This window comes from Argopecten irradians, chromosome 3 (assembly GCF_041381155.1).
Source record: "Argopecten irradians isolate NY chromosome 3, Ai_NY, whole genome shotgun sequence".
Classification (NCBI taxonomy): domain Eukaryota; kingdom Metazoa; phylum Mollusca; class Bivalvia; order Pectinida; family Pectinidae; genus Argopecten; species Argopecten irradians.
In genome coordinates this window covers 8,052,214-8,079,945 of record NC_091136.1, presented here as the reverse complement: position 1 = coordinate 8,079,945, position 27,732 = coordinate 8,052,214, and the positions used below count along the sequence as shown (strand labels likewise).

Sequence of the window (27,732 nt, the reverse complement as noted above, 5' to 3'; positions counted from 1 at the left end):
CAAAAGGAAATCCCAAAGATGGAATTCTCCTCGGTAGCCAATCAACGCTTAGATAACATACTTCCTTCGGTCACAGGAAAACCCCTTACACTTGTCGGCCATTGATCGAAATGATGTGAAACATTCGTAAACAATGTTTGCCGAAAGAAAAATTCCTGAAGCTAATGCAAAAGTTAGCAACAATTGTTTTACGAGATAATTCTTTACTGTTCGTTTAACAATCTGAAAAAGCAATTGGACGTTGTTGCTTTCGTGTATATTTTCGTGGTTGTAATATATTGCGCTGTGGAACTTGGAGGTTGGATATTTCTGCAAGATTTTTGCACATGCCGTGCAATTTAGAACGGCGGTGTAGAATATCCTACAATGACTGTTGAACAACCTGCACTACATCAGCGCTGTCATACACAGGTATTTTAAAACCAAATGTAACTTGTCAACTGCACGTGTACATTTAGATGAATTTTAAAAAAATGCTAAATGATTTCAGCACTACTGTAGGACTAGGAATTTTTGTTGCTAAAAATATCAGTTAGAATCTAGTAATATGAGACAGAAGGATGACAATCTGATTATTGTTTGATTTTTAAAACTGTACCGAATTTCTTATAAAAAATACTTTCTAATATTTGATAGTAAACATTTTGCACAAATATCAAAATATGATATTTCAGTTCAATTAAAAACATATCTCTTGAATTAACCAAATTCACACTGGTCCAAATTCAATTCTGTCAAGATATCTATTAATTGAAGTCAAAGAGGCAACATATACAGGGCACAGTTTCATTAATTTGGAGGAATTCCTTAATAAAAAAATCTCCATTTGTGACGAAAACAGGGATACATGAGCATTTCAGTCTTAGCTAGCTTTTGTGACTGTGCGGATGAGTGTCGGTACTTTGTGATGTAGTTCAGCAAAGGTGGGTGCGGCCCACTCTTGGATGGGTGGCTGCTCCGTTGGTTCGGGCCCCGGCCTAGGCACGTTACTTTTCATTTTGGTTGGAGCGGAATGGGTCTGACATCCTGTAACTATAATAGGATGCCCTCTGACAGCACTGGAAGCACAATATTCCAGGTACTGGTTGGTGACTAAAGGGGTTCTAGTATAACAACAGCAGGGACAGCAGTACATGTGTGTGCTGAGGACCCCAGGTTGAACCCAGGGAAGCTTCGATCAGGACGAAACTTGTTGACGAGGGGGTAATGTGACGATACGTGGATATGGGCATTTCAGCCGCAGAGCCTGTTAGCTAGATTTTTGTGACTGCATGTGTGGATGAGTGTTGGTACTGTGTGTTGTAGTTAAGCAACGATGTGCACAGACCACTATTGGATGGGTTACCGCTCTGTTGGTTTTTACCCTGGCCTCGGCACGTTATACATTGAAGTGTTTTACAAAAGTAAAGGAAAAAATCTTTTTAAGTTCAGTAAATTTCCAATGTTGATGGAACTGGGCTCAGGAGACATTGAGTGCGGTGCCTATAATAACATATATAAACTTTTATACTTGTATTACAATTTCTAATGTGAGATATCATTTTTCAGCCAAGAAGTGCAGAGGAGAATTATGTATATGCTCAGATCAAGGAAATCACTGGTATAGATGATGAACGTGTGATCAGAAGGGCCATCACTGCTTGTCAGGACCGAGATGGCAAATATGAAATTGAAAATGTCGTAACAATGCTGCTTGCTGATGACTTTGTACATCCAGCTTTAAAGAAAAAGGTAAATAATCCATGAATTGATGTTTATTGTTATTGGACCTGTTCCTAGTGTACAGTCATAGAAATCTGCTGTATACCATTTTCACATAAACCAGAATACCCTTCACAGAGAAATTCTTATTTTTGAGAGTGATTTGTTTTAAATTTAACTCCAGTGCCTTTTCAGTACAATTTATGCAAATGTGATGAAGAAACACTATGAAATCCAACGCCATAATATAAACAAGACTATATTAGGTATATCTTGAGTTGATCTCCAGGAGATATTATGGATTAACTGTAAAAAGACATGTGAACAGTGATGTTACAAATAGTTTTATTTTTTGTATTTTACAGTCGGGCACAACAGCAGTTCCCTCTATCGTTGTGCAGGAGGATGCAGTCTCTGATGTGAAAGCTGGGACGAATACTGTTGATGCTAGGCCACGGAGGGTTTCCTCAGAGCGAGAGACTACCTCACAGGGAACACAAGAGGCTGGTGCAGAAGGTGCTACAGCAAGGAAAAGTGGTAAGTGTACACATAGTTATAAGGTACAAATGAAATTGTGTTATAATGGGTCCAACCGCTTATGTCATTTGTTGTTTCAGTAGCTATATAGATGATTTATTAGACATTAATTAAGCATTTGTGTGATAATAATTTTATCACCTTATGGTGTGTTGCTTGGTGTCTTCGGTGGCATGCTTCAGTGATATAGCACTATAAAAAGGGCAACAGTTCCACTATACAAGAAGACACTACATGAATATACCGCAGTCTCCCAAAATACCTCAGACAACATACACGCAACACACAGCATGCATGGGAGGCCGTCCTTACATGACCATAGCTGTTAATAGGACGTTAATTATTCAAACAAACAAACAAAAATCATCTCATTGAATTTGGTGTGATGAATTGAGTTATACTCTTTGCTTTAGATGGATGAAAAGAACTATACATTTTGATGAGATTGGATGACACGAGTTTGTTCCCTTCTTTTATTAGATGAAAATATATACAGAGTTGTTAGGTGTCATCTCTGTTGCATTGGATGACAAAAGTTATCCACCTTGTTCTGATTGGCTACAGGAAATGTTATAGATCTGACCAATGAGAATGCCTCGAGCAGTGATCTCCGCAAAGCCATTGTTGCCAGTCTTCAAGACAGCCAGGGGATTCTGGGAGGACAAGTGTCACGGGAGGAACAGGATATTAGCAGGTATGAAATACAAGCAAGGTCGTATCCATCCAACAAATTAATAAAACATATTAGAGAAAGTACTTTAATGCCAACTGAAATAAATTCCAGCTTTTCAATTTTTTTCTTTTCACCAATTTTTTTTAGCAAAAATGCATAGACATATATAAATGGACAATTGTTGATTTGTCTTGAAAGGATATTCGTTATTATATATGCACTGGTTAACAAAAGTTTCAGTTTGTAGCTGTTGAAAATGGAGGAACAATATAACCATTTGTCTTTGAAAGATTAGCTTGTAAAATATTGTATCAACTTAATTGCCAATTCATCTATAAAATGCATTTTCAGATAGATGTTGATGTAGAAATGGAAAAAATTGCTTTCTTTTAATTTTTGACATTTTCACCCCACAAAAGATATGCAAATTTTATACAGAATGAATGTTTCAAAAAACATAAACTTTTGTGGACACTATTATATTTAAAGCTATTAATGTAAAGCAGTACAGATTTAGGTTTTTTTCATAAAGAGCTAGGTAAGAAAAAGGGTTAAAATGAGGATTAAAAATATAGGTATTATCAACTTATTAGTCTCCTTGGCTAGCAGTGAGCTAGTATACCTCATTATCAAAAGTAGACATTTGGAAAATGCTGATGTAATTCCCAAAGACTATAAATACCTTTATAAGAATACTGATGTAATTCCCAAAGACTATACATTTATAAGAATACTGATGTAATTCCCAAAGACTATAAATACATTTATAAGAATACTGATGTAATTCCCAAAGACTATAAATACATTTATAAGAATACTGATGTAATTCCCAAAGACTATAAATACATTTATAAGAATAGATAAAAAAAATCCACATCTTTACAGTGAACTGTTCTTTTAATCTAGAGTTTTAGAGCAAAGTTTAGCTGAGAGTAAGGCTGGTACCAAGAGAAAGCGAGGAGATATCTGGTTTGTGGATCCCCTGAACCCTCACGAGAGGAAAAGACAAGACGATTGTCCTGTAGGGCTAAAAAATGTGGGCAACACCTGCTGGTTCAGTGCTGTTATACAGGTGTGAAGATTTTTTTTTAATAACTCAGTGTCAGTATGCTTTAAATTTTACAGTCAATTTCATTCTCTTTTGTGTAATTTAAAGAGATGCTGTATCATAAAAAAGTATAATATTACTATTATAGATATTTGTTTACTTTTTGATGGTATGTATTTTGATTGAGACACCTTAAACTATAAAGATAGCATTGTCTTTACATGGTATTTGTATTTCAGTCCTTATTTCATATAAGAAGATTTCGACACCTTGTCCTGAATTTCCATCCACCAAATGAATCCGACCAAGGAAATGGAGCAGTAAGTTAAATCAGATACACTAAAATCATGTGTTAGTGTGTTTAGGAATTTTTCAAGAATCTTTTTAGATAGTGTTTGATGTGATAAACAAATTGTGAATGAGAAAAGAAATAAGAAAAAATAAGAACCTGCATTTCACTTCTAAATAAAAAGTATGGTTTGAGATTGTGCATGTATCAATTAAGCATGTCACTGTGACCTATATTGTGACATTTGACCTGATCCATCAAATGAAAACCTTGCCTGGACTATTTTTTATTTGCATATTGCAGAGTTATCTGCCCTGGTCCCTTATGGGTAGGTATCGTGTGTGATTTCATGTGTTGCGAGCGTAACATCATTTTTTTCATAGAAAATGATGTGAATTTCGCTGACAAATAATGATGTCGCAGTCAGTACCTATCCACAAGGGAGGTAACTCTGTAATATGCAAAGACGGAATATCCCTATCTTGTAAGGTTCTAAATTTCCATGAACGGTTTGTGGATCCATCTAGGTTGGCGTTTTTATCGTATACCAGAATCACGTCACTGTGACATATATTTCACTTTTGACTTCAATTTTAGGAAAAAAAGCTTGTATTGGCTTTATCAATTAATATTTGGTACCGAAACATCATACTTTGTACAGGTATATTGGCTTATCTATGCAAAATATAACTAAACAACACATTAGGTGGGGGACTTTACATTTGTTGAATTGTCTCGTATTCCTATAGTTTATATACATGTATCATTTATTCATTATTAATTTCTGTTATCTTTACAGGAGTCCAGGAATTTACGCTTCATGACTGAACTGCGTTACTTATTTGGGTTGATGATTGGGTCTCATAAGAAATATGTAGATCCCTCAAAAGCTGTGGAAATACTGAAGGAAGCTTTCTCCTCCTCCCCATCGTCCTCAGGGGTAGGGGAGAGTCAACAGGTAAACTCTTCACAAATTACTCCTTTATCATAAAACAATCTTAGCTGCAATATTGTAGCTCAAAAGACTTTTTGACAGAAAATGGTGTCGTCTTTAGAGCTACAATTGGTGCCTATTACTGCTAATGGAGCAAAGTAATGATTATGCAAACCATTATAAAACGTTTGTTTGCATTTTTGTTGTACTTGTTTGTTATCGCTTACCTACTAGGCAATGAAACTGAACCACATAAAATATCAAATTCTCATCAAGGCATTATTTTTACATAATACATATGAAGGTTTTTATGCAGGAGAATGTATACGGCAAGTCAACTAAAATGTGAATTTGACGTCTTCGTGAGCGGTACGGTAGATATTAAGAATGGTAGTTGTGTTTGTTTTGGACAAAAATAATATGTAAATGGCATTGTATACGGCAAAAATAATTGGATAATCATACAAAAAAAGCTATAGGATAGATTATGCCTGACGTGATTTTCGGAAGCAGCAGTGCTCCACTACGACACCATAGGTGAACAATTCGTACTCCGGCCGGGAAAGGTATACTAGGGCGGGTGGTAGGTATACTTCGTTCTAAACTGACCTAAACACAAAAGTGTATTGCTCTATACATTGGAGTAATATTTTCAGGTTTGGCATATTTTAAGAGTTAAATCAATTTTGGACTTTAATGCTCTTCAACCTTGATATTCAGTTTCTGAAAAAGCACAACTGGGAGAAGAACAATTTATTCTGTGCACTGTCATATACCAAAATTATTGACTGAAAAGAACAAAAAACATCTACGGGTATACGATTATGTGGTTTACATTGTGAGTGACAGTGGTTCTTATGATTATCATAAACCTATTGTTACAGGATGTCAGTGAGTTCCAACACAAGTTACTAGAGTGGTTAGAGGACGCCTTTAAAGCTGACACATCATGTCCTTCTTCTCCGGAACAGCAACAGTGAGTAATGAACACAGACAAAGTGAAAAATAAAAACTTTTAAGAAAATGGAATATGTCTTATGAATTAAATATCGTTTGATTGTGCCTAGAATTGAATCTACTTCAAAATGTTTATATATTCATTGATTATTTATTTTCATTGATCATTCGTATATATAACTTTGTTTGTTTAATAGCTCATATTCCTTGATGTTTCATATTCATTGATGATTCATATTTCATTGTTAATTCATATTGAATTCCATGTCACAACAAAATGGATTTGATAGAATACTAAAACCGCAAATTTAACTACTTTACTATATCTGGAATAACACAGTCCTTCGAAGTTTTGACAAAAGATGAGATAATTTGTTAGGAATTGTTGCAATTGGTTACTTAGTAACAGAAGTCAAAACAATGGACACCCCATAACTAAATACTTTAAAAAAATATAAGATATTACCATTTCTACTAATAATGAAGAAAATTGTCCCCACAGCTATGTATTGAATAAAACCTACTCTTATAATAACCAGGTATAATGTATTTCTGCTGATGTTGTTGTAGTGCTGAGGAAAATTCTAGTGTGAAGAAAATGAAAAACCCGATGGTTGAGTTGTTTTATGGACAATATCGTGCTGAAGGTACAAATGAAGGTAAGGTTATTCTAATGTAGCATTTTTGAATTGATGGATTTTCCTGTAAAATAAAGGTGTAATTCAGAATCTCCAGTTATATTTCAATTGAAGTATTAACAAATTCAGTGGTTCTGTATCATCAGAATCTTCTCTTGATTTCAAGGTGCTATATTGCTAAAAATGTTTTTCACAAGTTTTACTGCCATAATTGTAATATAAAAAGAAATGCCTTCACTCAGTGTAACGTCGCCCACCTATCTCATTATAAATTATCATTTCTTTTATCAATCGAACACAGGTAAAGGTTTCAGTAATGATGAGACGTTCGGCCAGTTCCCTCTACAAGTGAACGGTTTCCGCGATGTCCACGAGAGTTTAGAAGTGGCCACTGCTCCGGGGGTGATAGAAACTATCAGCGGTAACACTACGCAAACTTCTGGTCAGGAGGTAACTATTGATATGTGTTATATAAGAGGAGGTAAACATAACAGCCACATACTTAATCAGCAGTTGGAGGTGAATTTAACAGCCTTCTCACAAAAAGAACAACCTGATCTGATGTTAACATGAAGTCAATTTATGCTCTCTCTCTGCTTCTATGCTTTATATATAATCCATACTGGATATGAATTTAACAGACATACAAGTTTGACAGTTGTAAATTTGTTTAGGTCTGACAAACATAAGGTGATACCTGTGGAGCATCCATATACAGTAGTTGACCTAAGGAGGGTGCCTGCTGTAATAAGGGCACCCCTGCCTTTTTTCTTTCTTAAAAAAAAATATAAAAATAAAATGCTGCAGTGTCCAGCTATCTAGTATCACAAATAAACAACGCACTTACCTTTATTAAGAATTTTATTTCCTATCCAATTTACAGAATAAAATAACAGCCACATTTATATCCGATATTAGATAGTTTGAATGTCTATGACCTGGACTGGCACAGTCGTAGTAGTCATCAGCCATATCATCCATATCACTGATAGAGTCGCTGCTTTCCGATAGCTCAATGTTAACGTTGTACACATTCATAAACTATGTTAACATTGTACACATTCATAAACTGCTTGAGCAACATCAACATTGCTCAGATTAAAACCTTCAAACATTGGTTCATCGTGACAACTGACAGGTTGATACGTTCCCTTTCACTCCAGTATTCTGTCTAGACAACAGGGTCCACATGCTAGAAAACATCAAAGGATATTCGCGGGGAAACTAGCTGTTGTCCATTTCAAAGCTTGCGGCAGTTACCTTTGAAGTGATGACTGTCTAGCTGCAAGCTTTTGGTCTATAGTCTGTTTCAGATAACTTTAGAAATAATGACCTTAATAAGGGCACCCCCATCGCCAGTTACTTGCGCCCTGCGCCCTCTTTAGGTGAAATACAATATACAGTAGAGCATCACTAATCCAGCCACCTTTGGTTTCTGACTTAAATGACTGAGTTGTGGGACAGAGAAATGATAGTAGGTGACTTGACTGTGATAGAACAGGATTAATTGATATAGGATCAACAAGGATCCACTGTATGTAACCTTATATGCTGTCTTGAGATTTGAAAAAAAAAAACACCATTTATGTTGGTAATTTAAGAATACTAGAATTTGATGGGTTGTCAATTTTGATTGTCAAATTTCACCAGTTTAAAAAATTGTATAAATCCTACAAAGGAGTACAGGATAAAACCTTGTGGTTTATTTCAGCTATGGTTTACGCGACTGCCACCCGTGTTGACGTTTGAGCTGTCTAGGTTTCAATTTAATCAGCAATTAGGGCGACCAGAGAAAATCCACAATAAAATAGAGTTCCCGCAGGTGATTTATATGGACAGGTAAGGCAACATCTAACCATTGTGTATGTCAAGACTCATCTTATTAAAGTTTATCAAGGATCTGACACCATATCAGAAGATGCCATCTTTTTACTGAATAAACACTCCCTGCTGTAGTTGTAGCTTTTCAATTAATGATCACTTGTTGCAGTCATTTACACACGCTACATGCTGATAGCTGTAAGATTTTTGTAACAAAATATACATATATTGCATACTCAGTATTCACTGTCAGAGTTTTGAAATCAGTACCATAATTGTGGTAACTGCATGGTAAATCATTGTAACCTTTGTGATTACACAAGTCAGTAGCTATATGATGGAAATTTTAGGTTCTTATTTTGACTAATAATAACTAATCTATTGATGTACGATATGACATTTATTACACTTCTTCAAAAATTGATATTCACATACCACAAGTGGAAATACATCAGGAATATGAAAGTATTATTAAACTCATTTTAAATTAATGAATTTCAATATCAAATTGCCAATGCTGTGAGTTCTAGATTCTGTTTTTTGCGTAATAGGGTGTAGATTGCTGTGAGTTCTGGGTCTACTTTGTGTATATTACGATGTAGGTGTGTTTTGTTATCTGTTTCATTTCAATGATGAATGCCTCCTTTACAGATACATGTGCTGTAACAAAATAGAGACAAGACACAGAAGAGAACAAGTGAAAAAGTTACGAGAAGAATTATCTGTTCTTAATACAAGACTTAACAAGTAAGTATGGCACAATATTGGAATCAGTATAAAAAGTTAGAAGAATTATCTATTCTTAATACAAGACTCAACAAGTAAGTATGGTACAATATTGGAATCAGTATAAAAAGTTAGAAGAATTATCTATTCTTAATACAAGACTCAACAAGTAAGTATGGTACAATATTGGAATCAGTATAAAAAGTTAGAAGAATTATCTATGTTTAATACATATTTCCCAAAAAAATCACCAATATTTGAATATTTTTAAACTGGTATTTATTGTATGAAAACATGTATACATGTCTATGAAAACAAGTACTGAAATGATACTGAAATAATGATGTAGTATATATGTAAAAATGACACGACCAAAATAAGTGATAGAGTGAAGCACTGTAAATTTATCCGTTATAACACGAAAATCCTGTTTAATCGGAGAAACAACATTTTTTATCATGACAAACTTTACACAATGTATGCAAATAGGCTTAACTAGAATACTTAAATACCTTGGATACCAATGGGTTTTACTAACCAATTTATCAGAAGTAAAAGAAATAATTCAAATTGAAAAGAAATGATTTTCAATTAAAAACAATAATATTTTATTTGCCTTTATGAATGACTATTTGAATCAAGGTATTAAGTATGTCACAACAATATCTACCCTTTGTTTGCTGTTTTAGGTTTAACCATTACGGGTCTGGCAGTAAGAAGGTACCACTACAAGATGTCTTATCTTACGCTCTGGAGTTTGCTCAAAGTAAACCTGATCACTATTCTAGTCTCCCCCAAGATGTGGAAATGGAATCTCCCAAGCCACAAAGGTAAGCTGTAATCCCTTTAGACAACTATTAAATGGAATTTCCTTCCTAAAAAAAGCAGGCAACTTTTTTTACATAGCAAAGTAATGAAATCTAAATCATCAATGTTACGTATCATTTTACAAGATGTATCCTTTCTTCGTTTTTGATGTTCGCCTCCGCCATTGGTAGCGGTTTGTAGAATTTACGGAACGGTAAATAGCGAGCCACATTATTAGTAACTCATACTCAAAACTGTTACATTGCACAACTTTGGCATAAATACTGGAGCAAATCGATCATTCTAAATCGAAGTATTTTGTAGGTGTTGTAGCGCTTTCGGTTCCTCCTTTTTAGTTTCGTTTTTACAATGTACAACGTATTTTCGTTTTTATATTCATTCCGTAATATTAACCATCGCTTAAATAGTCACCAAACGAACACTTGTACATGGGTTAGCCCTAGTACACGTAAGTCTTGTTTATAATATACGTATGTATTGCTAACGATGCGATAGCAATACATGTGATTAATTGCATCCTTCGTTTTTTTTTTTTTTTTTTTGCTTTTGGTACAATGATTATAAAGTTTACGGAACGGAAACGACATGTACACAACTACCAAAGTTGGTCAAGGGAAAAAAACATCGGTCTAATTTCAACCACGAATAATTCGAAGTCTCGATGTTTCGAAGTTTTTCTGACGGTCCCTTGAACTTCGATACATCGAGGTTTGACTGTACTTAAATATCTTGGATACCAATGGGTTTTACTAACCAATTTATTGGTAGTAAAAGAAATAATTCAAATTGAAAAGAAATGATTTTCAATTAAAAACAATAATATTTTATTTGCCTTTATGAATGACTATTTGAATCAAGGTATTAAGTATGTCACAACAATATCTACCCTTTGTTTGCTGTTTTAGGTTTAACCATTACGGGTCTGGCAGTAAGAAGGTACCACTACAAGATGTCTTATCTTACGCTCTGGAGTTTGCTCAAAGTAAACCTGATCACTATTCTAGTCTCCCCCAAGATGTGGAAATGGAATCTCCCAAGCCACAAAGGTAAGCTGTAATCCCTTTAGACAACTATTAAATGGAATTTCCTTCCTAAAAAAAGCAGGCAACTTTTTTTACATAGCAAAGTAATGAAATCTAAATCATTAATGTTACGTATCATTTTACAAGATGTATCCTTTCTTTTCCTTTTTTTCCTAATTGTATAAATATGACAATTTTTGTAGAAATTCATTCTCATACTTTAACATTCTGATTTTAAACTATTAAAAAGCTTATCAAACTTGCATTAGAAAAAAATATCAATCACAGTTACTGTAATGTAATTCAAAACTTTTTATTCTATGTACATCCTGTTGAATCTGATCAATGCTTATCTCCCCTTAGACTGTCGTTAACAAAGAAGACTGGTGATTGAATCCCAATCTGATTAAAACAGATCCATATACTCAATATTTTCCATAGAGGATCTGACATCATGCCATTAGGGGTCACATACATGTGACCTTTGTACTTCCTGTACTTCAGTTTAAAATGCTTTATCTATGTCATGCTACATCAATTTAAAAACAACATTCCGTACCAGTATTCATATATACAAGTTGCTATGGTGTGCACTTTGGACAAAATATTAGATATACAAGAAAATAATTCTTGATGGCTTTTCCAGAGTATTTTTTATCCTATCAAGAAATTCAGAGGTAATATTTTGATTTGTCAATCTGAAAGGTCACTAGTAGGACATGACCCCTTATGAGCTGTTGTCTCATCTCTATGATAAAAAGGATCTGTATTTTAACCGGACTGAAAAAAGAAGTCTTGCTGAGAAATGATTGAGATATGAAATATTATTGTTCACATTATGAACAACTATGCTGAAATGATAAATTGTTATTTGAAGAAAAAGGAACTCATCTCTTACAGTGATGTCACCATGGTGACTGAATCTTCCCCGGTCAAGTCCCCTGGAACAGATGTAACCATGACCCCTGCGACCCCTCCCCGCCCCCACCCGGACAGCCGGAGTAACGTCAAACCCAGCTCCCCGTCACATCACAGACGGGGAGCTGCAGGTGCTGCAGGATTGTCTTCATCGCTGGAGGACTGAGGTGGAGCAGGATGTTAGAGGTAACTACTCACTGATACCTATAATAGAAATAAATAAAACTAGCTCAAACTCAACGTCATGTCAATGATGGCATGAAAACAGTATTGACATGAATGGAAATTTGAAAATGCGCAAGGAACCAGGCCCCGATTTCTCGAAACAAACTTAAGTCAAAAACTGACTTAAGTCATAAATTTTCATATAAATTACATAAGGAGAAAAACTTAAGTTTTGACTTAAGTCTGCATTTTTGTTTCGAGAAATCGGGGCCTGGTGTTCCAGAAAAATAATTATACTGTTTAATGGATGACAGCTGCCCATTAAATCAATGTCAAATTCTGGTTCAGGAGCGTTCCCCTCTCCTTCCTCTCTATTTAAGGTGGCTTGAGTTTTTACTCAATTTAGCGTTTTTGTTTCAAGAAAGTGGAATGTGAATGCTCAGCTAATATAACTGCTCTTAGTTAGATCTTGCACTCTATTATACATATCAAATGCCCAACAGGAAGCTATAAAGATCATTTCTGTTTTATCCAGAGTTACAGGACAATATTAACATATTGGAGGACACTGTGAACAAGATGTATAGTGACGAAGCCATGCAAAGGGTGAGTAACAGTCTGTCTTCATATAAACTAAAAACTATGTGTTAATTTAAAGTACTGAAGAAGAAAAATAAGATAATTATACATTAACTGCAATTTAAGTTCACATGTTCTGTTTCAAGACAAAGTTTCGAAGATTAACATTGATCATGTATTTTCAAATTGAATAGAGATTCATATCGATGTACAATAATGAAAGAGATGTAGCTATTAATTTGTGGAAATAAACTTTATTGAATTTACTTGGATTGCAAAATTTGAGAAGTATCATGCAAAAGAAAGTTTGTTTACAATATATGTTCTGAAGCTGATAATTTTCAAATTTCAAGATAATTTATTGTATTGTAGAAATTCTGTGTAGTACACCTTAAGAAGGACACAGTGCTAGCGCATTTATCCTTTTGAAACATTAAAACAGTGGTGAATATCGTAAAAAGACATCTACAAAGTATATTGCAACTGTATATTGACCATTACAACTGTATATTGACCATTACAACTGTATATTGACCATTACAACTGTATATTGACCATTACAACTGTATATTGACCATTACAACTGCATATTGACCATTACAACTGTAAATTGACCATTACAACTGTATATTGACCATTACAACTGTATATTGACCATTACAACTGTATATTGACCATTACAACTGTATATTGACCATTACAACTGTAAATTGACCATTACAACTGTAAATTGACCATTACAACTGTAAATTGACCATTACAACTGTAAATTGACCATTACAACGTTAACTCATTATTGATCATTACAACTATATATTGACCATTTTAACTGAATGTTGACCAGTTTACGTTGCCTATCTTGCTTGACCATCAGTTTGTATCTCTAATTGTCCTTGTCTTTACTGACAGTACCCATACCAGCTACATGCAGTCCTGGTACACGAGGGCCAGGCAGCATCAGGTCACTACTGGGCCTACATTTATAGCACTGCTAAAGAAAGGTGGCTCAAGTTTAATGATATCACGGTATCCGAGGCCTCGTGGGATGAGCTGGCTAAGGAGAGTGTGGGAGGGTACCACAACGCTAGTGCTTACTGCCTTATGTATGTGGATAAGTCACAGTTACAACAGACAGGTAAGGGCCACCTTAGAGTTGGCAGAGAATTCTGTCATGGCTGAAACTATGACAAAATCATTAAACTGTGGGAGAAAATGATGTCATCAATTTTGATGCATAGCAAAACTCCTGTGGAGATGGAGAAGCAATTGAAATTTCATTATTTTGCTTTTTAAGTATACCAGAAATATAATCAAACTCAAGTCTGTAAAGTGGGAAGGGATATTACAAGCCTTATGTAGACCAGCAAAAATCGTTCACACAGATTGTGATATTCCTGTTCAGTTGACAGATCCATATGAGATTATATTTAGTCAATACATAGTGGTAAACCAGTAAGATGTTGCGGGGTGAGATCAAATTGTTGGCATCTAGTTGCCACTTCATTATCTAATCAATCTGACAAAAATGTAGATCCCTATTCTCAATCCATTTCATATATAGAGGATCTGACAACATCCCAGTAGGGGTCACGACCTGGTGACCTTTATACTCCCTCTACTTCAGTTTGATTTACATTTCCTCCACCTAACTACATCAACTGAAAATAACATTTCGTCCCAGCATGATGGTAGCTACATGTTTATTGTGCTCATTGGTCAAGATGTCTACATATGTCACAAAAGTGATTCCGACAATTCTTGTAAACTAGTTTGCCTTGGTCAAGATATTTAGAAGAAGTAATCTGAAAGGTCACTAGAATGTGACCCCTAATAGGATGTTGTCACATCCTTTATGAGTCAGTGTGAGTATAGGGACCTGTATTTCAAATCAGTTTGTTACATGATTATATTTATCATGATATGATCTTCATACTTTTTGTCTGTTTAGATCTGGTAGATATTGACCAAGTAGGCAAGGACTTGGACAGTCTGCCGAAGGACTTAAAGGAGTCGGTCATTCTGGACAATAAGAAGTTTGAGGAGGAAATTCTTGACTGGGACAATGAACAAGCCAGGAAAGCCGCTGGAGAATCAGCATCCGCAGCCGAGACCAAACCAGGTTAGTCACTTATAAATACTCTCAGATTCCAGTGAGAATGAACAGATGTTTAACTGTGTCATCAGTAGAGACTTTCAATAATTCATTCTAATGGCTTCTAATCTTTCCCTAACCTTGACATTTTATAAAAAAAAAATACAAAAGTTTTCTTTCATAAATTTTAGTGGTAGGTTTTTTAGAAAATATATATTTAAAGAAGCCAATATTTTGTTTATTTTTGAAGAAGGGGCATGTTATAGCTATTTATTTGAATGTTTCTTTCTCAAATCTTCGATCATGCACAGAGAATAATCATATGGTTAAAATGCAGTAACACTAGATAATCAATATACTTACAGTAGCCAGTACGAGTACAGTAGCTACCCAGACAGCCACTGTTTACTATCCAGCAGTACATGCCTCCCTGTCAGTGACGGACACGGCAGACGCTGTAGCCAGTGTTGTGGACAAGGAGGTGTTCAGCATCAAAGACCCTGAACCTGCCCTTAACAATGTATGTATCAGGAACCCTGAACCTGCCCTTAACAATGTATGTATCAAGGACTCTGAACCTGCCCTTAACAATGTATGTATCAAGGACCCTGAACCTGCCCTTAACAATGTATGTATCAAGGACCCTGAACCTGCCCTTAACAATGTATGTATCAAGGACCCTGAACCTGCCCTTAACAATGTATGTATCAAGGATCCTGAACCTGCCCTTAACAATGTATGTATCAAGGACCCTGAACCTGCCCTTAACAATGTATGTATCAAGGATCCTGAACCTGCCCTTAACAATGTATGTATCAAGGATCCTGAACCTGCCCTTAACAATGTATGTATCAAGGACCCTGAACCTGCCCTTAACAATGTATGTATCAAGGACCCTGAACCTGCTCTTAACAATGTATGTATCAAGGATCCTGAACCTGCCCTTAACAATGTATGTATCAAGGACCCTGAACCTGCCCTTAACAATGTATGTATCAAGGACCCTGAACCTGCCCTTAACAAAGTATGTATCAAGGACCCTGAACCTGCCCTTAACAATGTATGTATCAAGGACCCTGAACCTGCTCTTAACAATTTATGTATCAAGGACCCTGAACCTGCCCTTAACAATGTATGTATCAAGGATCCTGAACCTGCCCTTAACAATTTATGTATCAAGGACCCTGAACCTGCCCTTAACAATGTATGTATCAAGGATCCTGAACCTGCCCTTAACAATGTATGTATCAAGGACCCTGAACCTGCCCTTAACAATGTATGTATTAAGGATCCTGAACCTGCCCTTAACAATGTATGTATCAAGGACCCTGAACCTGCCCTTAACAATGTATGTATCAAGGATCCTGAACCTGCCCTTAACAATGTATGTATCAAGGATCCTGAACCTGCCCTTAACAATGTATGTATCAAGGACCCTGAACCTGCCCTTAACAATGTATGTATCAAGGACCATGAACCTGCCCTTAACAATGTATGTATCAAGGACCCTGAACCTGCTCTTAACAATGTATGTATCAAGGACCCTGAACCTGCCCTTAACAATGTATGTATCAAGGACCCTGAACCTGCCCTTAACAATGTATGTATCAAGGATCCTGAACCTGCCCTTAACAATGTATGTATCAAGGACCCTGAACCTGCCCTTAACAATGTATGTATCAAGGATCCTGAACCTGCCCTTAACAATGTATGTATCAAGGATCCTGAACCTGCCCTTAACAATGTATGTATCAAGGATCCTGAACCTGCCCTTAACAATGTATGTATCAAGGATCCTGAACCTGCCCTTAACAATGTATGTATCAAGGACCCTGAACCTGCCCTTAACAATGTATGTATCAAGGATCCTGAACCTGCCCTTAACAATGTATGTATCAAGGACCATAAACCTGCCCTTAACAATGTATGTATCAAGGACCCTGAACTTGCCCTTAACAATGTATGTATCAAGGACCCTGAACCTGCCCTTAACAATGTATGTATCAAGGACCCTGAACCTGCCCTTAACAATGTATGTATGAAGGACCCTGAACCTGCCCTTAACAATGTATGTATCAAGGACCCTGAACCTGCCCTTAACAATGTATGTATACGGAACCAATAAACTGCCCTTAACAATGTATGTTTGGATGCCTAGTTTCCTCTTATCCTTCTACTCCCAACACGGTAAACATGATTAACCTAGTCATTTACAAAACATTTTCTTTCTGATTGTTGTAAAGTTTTAGATATCTCTGCCATAAACTAGGGAATACAGTATATGTTTTGTCTTGTCCTGTCAAATCTTCGTTCATAGATGAGGCATCAATATTGTGACATACAGACATATCTGCTTTCTTGTACAGGTGATTGATTCTGAGCTAAGGCGAGTCGAGCAAGTAGTACGGAGCCTTCACACTAAACTGCCAGTAGAAGATCCCCGTTTACAACACCCTGTGGTGTACCTCAGAGCTTGTGGGGCTGAGAAACGGGTCTGTCACGGGATCATGTGTGAACAGGTGGCTTACTGTGGTCTACTGGAGAGTGAAGAGAGGTACAGAAGGGGGCTTTTATTTATATCAGAGGTACCATTAGGGGGTTTAGGTATTGAAGTGGAAAGAGGTACCATGAGGGGTTTAGATATAAAAGTGGTACCACAAGAGGATATATTGCAATTACGTACATTATATACAATCCTTTCAACTGCATATTACTGTCATCAAGAACCTGTAGAGACATAACTATTTATCTACATTTGTATATAAATATGGTGGCCTTCAACTGCCGAGTAATATAATTTTGTCTCACTTTAATTCAAACCTTGATAACAAATCTGAAGCTATCTAGAGTCTGTAAATGTAGTAGAGAGTGATTCTAGTAACAAAGCTTATTAATGTATCGATAAATGTGACCAGAATGTGCACTATCACCTTTGTCAGGCATTTAACCTGGGCAGCATGTGTGCACAAAGGTGTAAAATGTTTCTGACTTATTTTTGATGTAAATCTACTGTAGTTATATGTTGGTTGTTTAATGGGATATTGATGTTTAAACTTACTTTCCCTGCAGCAAAAATGTTTAAAAGTAAGTTTAAAAAATCACACGCACACAGAATTCCAATATGTCCATGTTTTCTTGTTTTCAGAACAGAATATTTAAAATTCTGTTGTTTCAAAAATGTACTCAGAACTTCAGATGACATATATTGATTTCATATGTCCTTGAGTTGTTTGATTTCTTTCTGTGTTTCGTGATTTACTAATTTTGAAATTATTTACTTCTGTAGATATAAGGCGTTAAAAAACACAGCATTACGGAGAGTGAATACGTCTGAAAAACAGGATAGAGACAGGTGTATGGTAAGTTCTGCTGACAGTTAGAACAAGATCGACAAATTCTTGACCGTGAATTAACTCTTTTTCAGGTTAATATGACATTAACATTATGTTTAATGTTTGATCTGATAAGAAATAGGATCTGATGCATATAGACAAAGATTCTTTTGTGTAAAGGAGTTTGACATTATATGCAAAGCGGGACAGACTAGGCAAATAATTACATGTGTTAATGTCTATTTTTTGATAAAGTTTATTTAAAGTGAATAGTCGGGCAAAGAAAACCAGTCTAAATGCGTTCATTGACCTTCCAAAAGTTCTCACATATTAATACGACGGTCAAGTTCTGCTTAGTTTCCCAGTTCTGACCATTAAAGTAAAGAAAAGTTGAAAGCATTGAAAGCGAGGCTGTGTAGAAATGTAACCACGGACATAGTGAGCCGGGAGGACCGTTTTAGAATTCCCATACTTTAAATTAATTTCTTCGTACGCAGACAGATTTTGACGAGAGATTTTATTTTTTCATTTCATAAGAAATTATACTGGATACATTCACACCATTTTTACCGACTTTAGCCATCCTTGTCCGACTGTTCACTTTAAATCGTATGAGAATCGGTCAAGTGTTTTTACTATCATTAAATACATGAGATCAATCTATTAAATGGAGAAATACTTATCCTGTTTTTCTTATGTCAAATGGAGTTTAACATTACATTTTGTATATGCAAAGCGGGAGAGACTAGGCAAATAATTGCATGTAACTATTGTTTTACTTTGCCATTCTGAATTTAACCTTTCTTTCTTTCAGTTCTGGCATGAAAAATATGACAAGTTCCGGAAGTTAGTATATTGGTTTGTTCAAGGCGTGAGGTACTACAATGAGGAAAAGTAAGTTGTTTTCTGTTCATTCTAGTCGTCAAACTCTGTAATGTTTTCTGAAAATCGATATATTTTTTAATTTGTTGTTGAAAAAGATTGGTGTTTTTATCTTTATTAAAATAAAAACATTAATCCTTTATATTTCGTCACTAATATTAGGACTTCAAGGTACCAAAACGATGTGGGTAAAGTACAATTTACGGTTGATTAGTCCCACCTTCCAGTGATTGTGATGTCACAATCAGCAGAATGTTGTACTTATCAATGGTAAATCATTCTTTACTCATGTCATTTTGGTATCTCAAGACCTCTGTATTAAGTGGGTATGAATTTCATACTGAAATGACATAATTTTTGGCGGAAATGATATTGATATAAGAGAGGCTGATATTACATTATGAATGTTATATAATCATATTCTGTTTACAGCTATGAGAAAGCAATGCCTTACTTCCTACACCTTTATGAACATAATCGGAAATGTCTGAGCGAGTATGGGCCGGGAGGAGGACTCTCTAAGAAGATTGTAATGTACTACAGACGGCATTGTATGCTGGTAAGAGTATAGGAGACCATGATTATTAAGGATTAGTTGTAATGTACTACAGACGGCATTGTATGCTGGTAAGAGTATAGGAGACCATGATTATTAAGGATTAGTTGTAATGTACTACAGACGGCATTGTATGCTGGTAAGAGTATAGGAGACCATGATTATTAAGGATTAGTTGTAATGTACTACAGACGGCATTGTATGCTGGTAAGAGTATAGGAGACCATGATTATTAAGGATTAGTTGTAATGTACTACAGACAGCATTGTATGCTGGTAAGAGTATAGGAGACCATGATTATTGATAGGATTAGTTGTAATGTACTACAGACGGCATTGTATGCTGGTAAGAGCATAGGAGACCATGATTATTATGGATTAGTTGTAATGTACTACAGACGGCATTGTATGCTGGTAAGAGTATAGGAGACCATGATTATTAAGGATTAGTTGTAATGTACTATAGACGGCATTGTATGCTGGTAAGAGCATAGGAGACCATGATTATTATGGATTAGTTGTTATGTACTACAGACGGCATTGTATGCTGGTAACAGTAAAGGAGACCATGATTATTAAGGATTAGTTGTAATGTACTACAGACGGCATTGTATGCTGGTAACAGTATAGGAGACCATGATTATTGATACGATTAGTCGTACGCCTTAGTCGATATTCATTCTCAAAGTTTGGGTAAAACTAAACCTAGTATTGTTTTTTACTTTAAAGATTAGTCCATGAATTATAGATAGTTATAACCTCTGTAGCAGCTAGTAATTGATTTTGTTGATTTTAGATAGTAAAGATATCTAAAACTTGCCGTTTCAAAATCATCAAGGTTTTTCTACTTGATAAAACACGTATTTCATACAACTTAAATTATGTTCTGAAAGACTGATTGTTGATAGACTTACTTACTATTAGGGCCTGGAGATTACAAAGAAAAGTATTTTTTCTGCAATTTCATTTCTTGTGTTAGATATTTAATCATTTATTAATAAATTGATTTATTATTTACCTGTTTATATATTTATTTATCTTAAGTGTCTTTATTAAAATATAAAAAAAAAAAAGATTGATAAAATATTAGCAGTTATCTGTCAACTACTCGCTGGAATAACAAGTCCTAGGATTAATTGTAGTCACAGATGAAAATCTTGACTGGAAGGTGTTTGGATGAATGTCTGTAGAACGCTTGTTATGTTTAATCACATTTTAATGATTCTTTTTAAAAAATAGATGTGAAAGTAATAATAAATTTTTGTAAATCTGATTTCATCTGAACACACTAAATTGTGTAAATTGCTGTCCCAGATGGAAATTATCTCCCTTTGACTGGACGATATTTCATTATTGTATAAAGTCATAGTTCTTTGATCAGCTGTTGTTCATTGTTTTAACTGAGATTAGTACTAAGGGTTGAGAGAAAATTCATGAAAATGTTTGCAGGAAAACAGGATTATTTTTTTAATTTAAATACAAATATGACATACAACTTAATTTTCTTAGATGGGATCTTATTAAAGTTTTGTTAATTTCATATCTTTATGAGTCAATATCATAGCATTGGATCAAGTTTGATTTATTAGATATTGTATGCATTTAACATAAATTAAATAAGCTTGGTTACATACGAAAAATAATTTCGGACAGATTTTGAAGTCTGAAGACCGGTATGAGCTGCCATTTTGTTATCTAATTTTGATGTCACTTCATTTTCTCCTCATGCTATCACAATCATTTTCGATGTCCTACAACATGAGTATAAATCTACATCATCAATCAGCTATATTTTAGGTGGAAAGTTGGCCATTTTGTATCGCCAGTAACTTTACTAGATAACCTTATCCAGATTACTTAGGTAAACAATGCTGTCTAATGGACAGTAGTTTGAGGTATTGGGAATCTAACAAATCAAACAGAGTGTGAAATCAATAGAATGATACCTTCAGTTCACTTGTCTGGTTTCCATAAACTCGTCTTTTTAACACTAATGGGGGCTAAATATAATCAATATGGGATACCCGGTACTTATCTTTAAGGTGATACAAAATGGCCGTTTTTCCACCCTAACCACAATCAATTGATGACATAGATTGTTATCTCTGTATTATACTATTCATTTAATATCCCAGAGCTAATTTCACAGTTTGATGATAAAAGATACTAGTACTCTGCACTGTTTTATTTAAACTGGACATTTTCTTCTTTTCAGAAACTGAACACTGTGATGACGAACCGTTTTGAAGATCAGGACGATGTGACGGATACCCTACATGTGATGAACACTCACATGTTACCATGCCTACAGCCGATGACTCATTCGTCGTCCCCAGAGGACACCAGTGCTATGGAGGTGGTGAGAGAGAAGTGGTGTGCCTTTCTGGGCCAGGAGATCAGTGGTAAGGCTTAGTATCATAGATAGGGAGATATGGTGTATTTGTACTGGAATCAACTTGTCTGTCTGTACGTTAAAAAATTCTGTCCGTCAATGTACATTGTGGTGCTGTGAGTTATAGGTTAGTGACATCGCCAACATGGTTAAAGATTTAATAAGTTCAAACTTTATGCCCACACCATGAAATGAGAAGTTTTTGTCCTATCCTGTCCTGACCTATCATGTTTATGTTTGCAGCTCGGAAAATCGAGAAACTTCAAGATTTTATGTCCAAACTGTTTGATCCTCCGAATGAGACGCGGCCACCAGCACTACCGACGGTACTGCTGCAGGATTTAAAGGACTTGTACCGGCAGTATGTTAATGTGATAGACCATGCCGTAAACAGTGGCACAGTGGAAAAGGCTCTTAGTGGTCTGTAATGGGGGCCATCAGTCAGTGTTTACTGGTCCAACAAGCCTTGTGTGTGGTCAACCATTGGTCAACGGGTTCTACAAGTCCATCCACGAAGAGTCAATTGTGCGGAGTCGATCTACAAGTTCTTCAAGAGTCGATATTGGATAAACAGTTCAGAAATATTGTTACCAACCACAGAAATTTTGTTTATACTTAATTATGGACGCATGTTGGAAATGTTCCATTTAAACAGTATTGCTTCCCAACTGCAGTCTAACAAATCAAAATTGAACTGTGTATTGTAAAACTAATGATGCATGACCGACACTATTGAACCAAGAGGAGAGACACGATCATCTGTAATGTGTGACAAATGAGAGGAATGAGAGGAAAATATATCGCTGTGTGGTAAAATATCAGTGTGATTCAAAACCATATCAAAGTGTTTTAAAGTTTTATGTTAAAAATTTTTTGACTAAGAACCATTAATATAGAACTCTGTGACCAATGACATCGAATTGAGAGGTGCGTTGTTGTAAGTCAGTAAAATATGACTGATGGCAAAACCAAAGATTGTGATATTTATTATTTATAGAATACGTGTACCAGATAGTACAAACGCATTTAATTATAATTTCTTCATATGATACAGTGAGGTGGGAATTTGTTTTTTCATCCAGCGTTTACTTCCATTAAAAAAATATTTAAATTAAGTTGTTATAAGTATCTTATATCACATTCTTATACCTGTTTTAGTCCATAATTTGTTCAGTTTTAAATCATTGATATATGAATCACTATGTACAATGTGCTATAAAAGTTTAGGAAAGAAACATGGGAGGTAGAAACACGTTAAAATTTGTTTGATTCAGAAATCCTTAATTTTTTTTTTCTTTCGTTATAATCATTCTTATAGACAGGATCAATATTTAGAATTTTGACAGTCATCTGTTAATGTTTCTCTTGATTCATCTTGTAACCAACACTTGTATGCACATTTTATGAGATAAACATTGGTGGTATAAAAATGTGAATATTACTGTAGACCAAAGTTATTGATATATCAAAAAAATAATTTCAGAATGAAACCAAAATAAAAAAAAAAAAATTCTTGTGTTCCTCAAAGTCAACAAGAAGGCAATGAATAGTGATACAGACACAGTATCACAAACAGTTGTATGATAGTATTGTTTGGTGTTACATGTAATCATGCCAGAATATGTTCACTTAGTAGTGAAAGAACTTACTTCATATTTGAAGTAAATTATTTGACTTGTTGTCAAAATTGTCTTTATATCAGTTTTGAATTAGTCTATACTTTTATGAAGATATCTCAAGATCTGTGTTTGTGAGATACTTAAATGATCCCTTAAAAGACCACACTCAAGTCTTATTCTTAAAACAATATAAGGTGAACTTCTTTTCGAGATTTTTTGTTAGTGAGAAACCTCAGTATTTCTTCAAAACACCATACTCAAGTCTTAATTCTTTATTAAACTTGTTTTCTTCAAGCTTCTTTTCTAATTTGATAAAGTTGATACATTTATAGGCTTCTTGTTTCTTTACTACGACGGTTTTACAGAATACCTATCCACTTCCATCTAGCTATGTCAAATATGTTGGCTACTTAACTGTTACACGAAATACATCTGTAGAATATGGTATTCTGGGGAACATATATCTTTGGAAGATTTAATATAGAAATGGATTAAAAAGATATATCAGTGGAAAAAATGGAAATATATCAAAATTAAATGGATTTAAAGGATACATCTTGTTTTACTTTCATATGGTAGAGTAAAACTTACACAATGTTTCATAGCACTTTTTAACTATAAATTAGATTAAAATTTAGGCTTTTTCCACTTGAATTAGAAAATTTAATATATATATGATTTATGTAATTATATGTTTTATTCATCTCTTATGAAATTTTATAAAACTTGTCTTGTTTTTCTCCCTCACCAATGCCATAAAATAAAACTTCTAAGACTTGATTTATATATTAAACCTGATATGAAATGAATACACTTATATCCTAAGTAAGTAATCAATTCATTTTCACAAACTTTTTTCGTTACCTGCATCTTTTGCCGAAATAATTTTAGTAGAAAACATTAAATCACTAACTATTTTAAATACTCTCTGTAACATTATACTTTGAAGTTTGTGTATGTATTTAAAGCCATTTTGACCCTACATATTCGAATATTGCAGCACATAAATATGTCATATCATTATGAAATCTGGCATTGTTGTTAAAATTATCATGACATGTATTATATTAAACACATTCAGTATTTGATCCAATAAGCATGATCCCATCCAAAATAGCGCACCCTCCCTGTTTTAAGATTAAAAACTTACCTTGAATTGATATCTTTGTGTCAAATGCAGACTGAAATTATGTATACCATATTTTTTTCTTGAATTTTACTTTCGTGGCTAATTACTTTGTGCATTAGTTCTGTCAAAAGTCTCAATTTAATTAGTCCACCTATTCTGACAGCTCCCCTCAGCGACCTGTGGGCTTATTTGGTTCAGATTGGTAGTTATGCTAGAGATGTAAGTAATTTCAGCGATTAGTTTAAGGATTTAGGGATTTTAATTAATGATAGAATAGATTAAACTCAAGTCTTTCATTTCATGTATTTGTTAATGACCTACATGTATTTAATTAGAAATCTAAAAGCCTTAGTTTGTATGAACCTCCCTGGCCGTAGTGCTAACAAGCTAGTGTAGAGGTAAGTCAGTAGCTTGTATAAACCGTGTATAAATTTCAGCCAAACACTTATAATGCTTGTCACATGCTTTGCCTTATTAGAATGTTTTAGTAACCTGATAAAGTTTATAATTTATGAGTTACAGTCACATGAGTTTGATGTCATCTTAAACAAGCGGAAAGTGTCATGTCGTAACACTAACAGTGTAGCTATGACACTGCTGTAGTTGGATATGAAAGCCTATCTTAAAACAGTCATAAATAACGATCTGGTTCTGCCTATTATTATATTTTCAAATGTTCCAGAAGTTTTAAAAAGCAATTTAATTAAAAAGTAAGACACATGACTTGTTGCCATAATTAATATGCGTTGATTCAATAATGTTGGTGGCCATTATAGAAGATGTTGTTTACTAATGTGAAAAAAACCAAACTCAAATCGTTTCTCATATCATCAATTTTCAGCTCTAATTGATTATTATTTTGTTTCTTTTTTCAATTTAATTCACTCCTTGTTGACTAAATAAAAGCATGCGAGAAAGGGATTTATTCATTTTTCTGTTACTGCTATGAGAAGTCGTCTATATTTATACTCTCATCTACATTTAAGGAGAATCATTTTTGCGGCGACTTAAGTATCTGTCATGTTTTGATATTGAGACTAAAATCTAATGAATTTATGATTATATCATTTCATATGATCTGAGAAGTTGTCTAGATCTGATTGTGATTTTTAAACAGTATGTATTTTAATATTGGTTAAGTTTTACTGTCATTTAAGTAATTAAAAGTAGAAAATAATTATGTAATAGTTCAAATGATCATGAAATTATAATTTGTTCCGACAAAATTACAGACCAACTTCAATGAAGTGCTATAACAACAAATTAAAACAGCTAAAAAAGGGGTTGATATTATCACTTTACTCTGCTATTTTAGACCATGTTGTGATTGTTTTTGATATTATATTGTTTCTTCATTTCTCATTTGTTTCATTTTTTATCCTTCACAAATATCTTTAAAGCTGTGGGGATGAAAATATTTTAATTTTAGTTTTAGAACAATGATTTACTGATAATATTGTGAATCCTTATTTTTATAGCAATTTGTAATCTATTGAAGATAAAATTCTGAATGTTCTAGTACTGGTTAGAATAATGTCACAGCATGACATTCACACTTAGTACTGAATGTGGTGTTCTTTCATTACCAACCATCAGATGTGGTCATTTTCTGCCATTTTGCTGAAATTTGAATCATCAAATTTTGAAATATAAAAATAAAATTCCATTTTTTATGTAGAATCATGCCTGAATGATACTTTAATAACCAGAAGTTAAAATATCTTAGCATTTAAAATCATTATATTAAACTATCAGGTAATGTTAGATGGCTAATACTTTTATTTATGATATTATTCATGAAAATAACCTAAACAAAATATAGAAATGAATCAATTTTCATTAAAATAAAATACCAACTTAATTTTTTGCTATAGATCAGCACAACCTCATCACAAACTTTTCTGTTACACATTTTCTGCATTCTCATTATGTAACGTAGTTTCATAAAATCATAAAAACATGAACCTTGTACCTTTAAGCATGTAACATGTTGCTGGGTATAAAATGTTACCTGTATTTACACACGTTGCCAGGTTAGTACAGGTAGATATGTCACATTTGGTAGATTTTACCTGTAATAAGTCCTGCTGTAAATATGTATTTAAAGACTTGCTTCCACTGCTTTGTACATAGTCAAACAGACTGTACAGTTACGTTGAAAGTTGAAGTGAGAGAAAATATATCAGAGAGAGTTGTTCAGAAAAGAATAAAAAAGTTAAACCTTTGAAAATGTTGTTTTTTGATTTTGTCCAAAAATGATTCAATGTTGCCTTTTTACTACTTTGCAATCAATATTTGTTGTGGTATGCATTCTTCAATACAACTTTTTTTTAATAATTTAATTCAATTCCATAATTTACAGGTTTAAAAGGTCCATTGTATTTAATGTTGAATGATTTACAGTAATTTTTTTGCAAATTCTTATCAACTATCACTATATGAAATGTATTAAACATTTAGATCATGCTTATTGAAAGATTTAGTTCTTGACCCTTCTCAAAGTTAAGGGAAGTTATAACAACTTGTATTGCATTTGCGAGATACATGTATTTTGAATAAACATAAGCTTTTTGCCTGATTAACATTTTTCTAAAGCAAAATTAGTATTATGATATCTCCTCCCATTTCAAATACCATCGGTCTGATATGATTCAATATTGACAGACTCTGATTAATAAAGATTCAGTTGTTGGATACATATTCTGCATGGTAGAAAAATATTAGTCATACTTGTTGAGTTGGGATGACATGGGCTACAACAAAGAGCTAAAGCCAGTATCGTGCTACAAAGAACAAAGTGTGTAGCATGCTTCAATGAACAGCTATCATATGTGTAGCATGCTTCAATGAAAAGCTAGTATCTGTGTAGCATGTTTCAATGAACAGCCAGTATCT

The 27,732-nt window shown here is 34.3% G+C and overlaps 1 protein-coding gene across 1 annotated transcript; it reads left to right on the top strand.

Moving 5' to 3' along the window:
• The first annotated feature begins 76 nt into the window (after positions 1-76).
• On the top strand, positions 77-27,067 carry LOC138317473 (ubiquitin carboxyl-terminal hydrolase 25-like). The gene is given in 25 exon segments (XM_069259156.1): positions 77-411; positions 1,549-1,731; positions 2,067-2,238; positions 2,803-2,932; positions 3,818-3,983; positions 4,199-4,279; positions 5,048-5,206; positions 6,067-6,158; positions 6,710-6,798; positions 7,079-7,227; positions 8,489-8,616; positions 9,250-9,345; positions 10,014-10,154; positions 12,075-12,162; positions 12,164-12,278; positions 12,793-12,863; positions 13,746-13,971; positions 14,785-14,955; positions 15,294-15,448; positions 17,295-17,482; positions 18,215-18,287; positions 19,075-19,154; positions 19,575-19,701; positions 21,913-22,099; positions 22,333-27,067. Coding segments are annotated over 25 exon segments (3,297 nt in total). The 5' UTR covers positions 77-366; the 3' UTR covers positions 22,518-27,067.
• Positions 27,068-27,732: the final 665 nt, after the last annotated feature.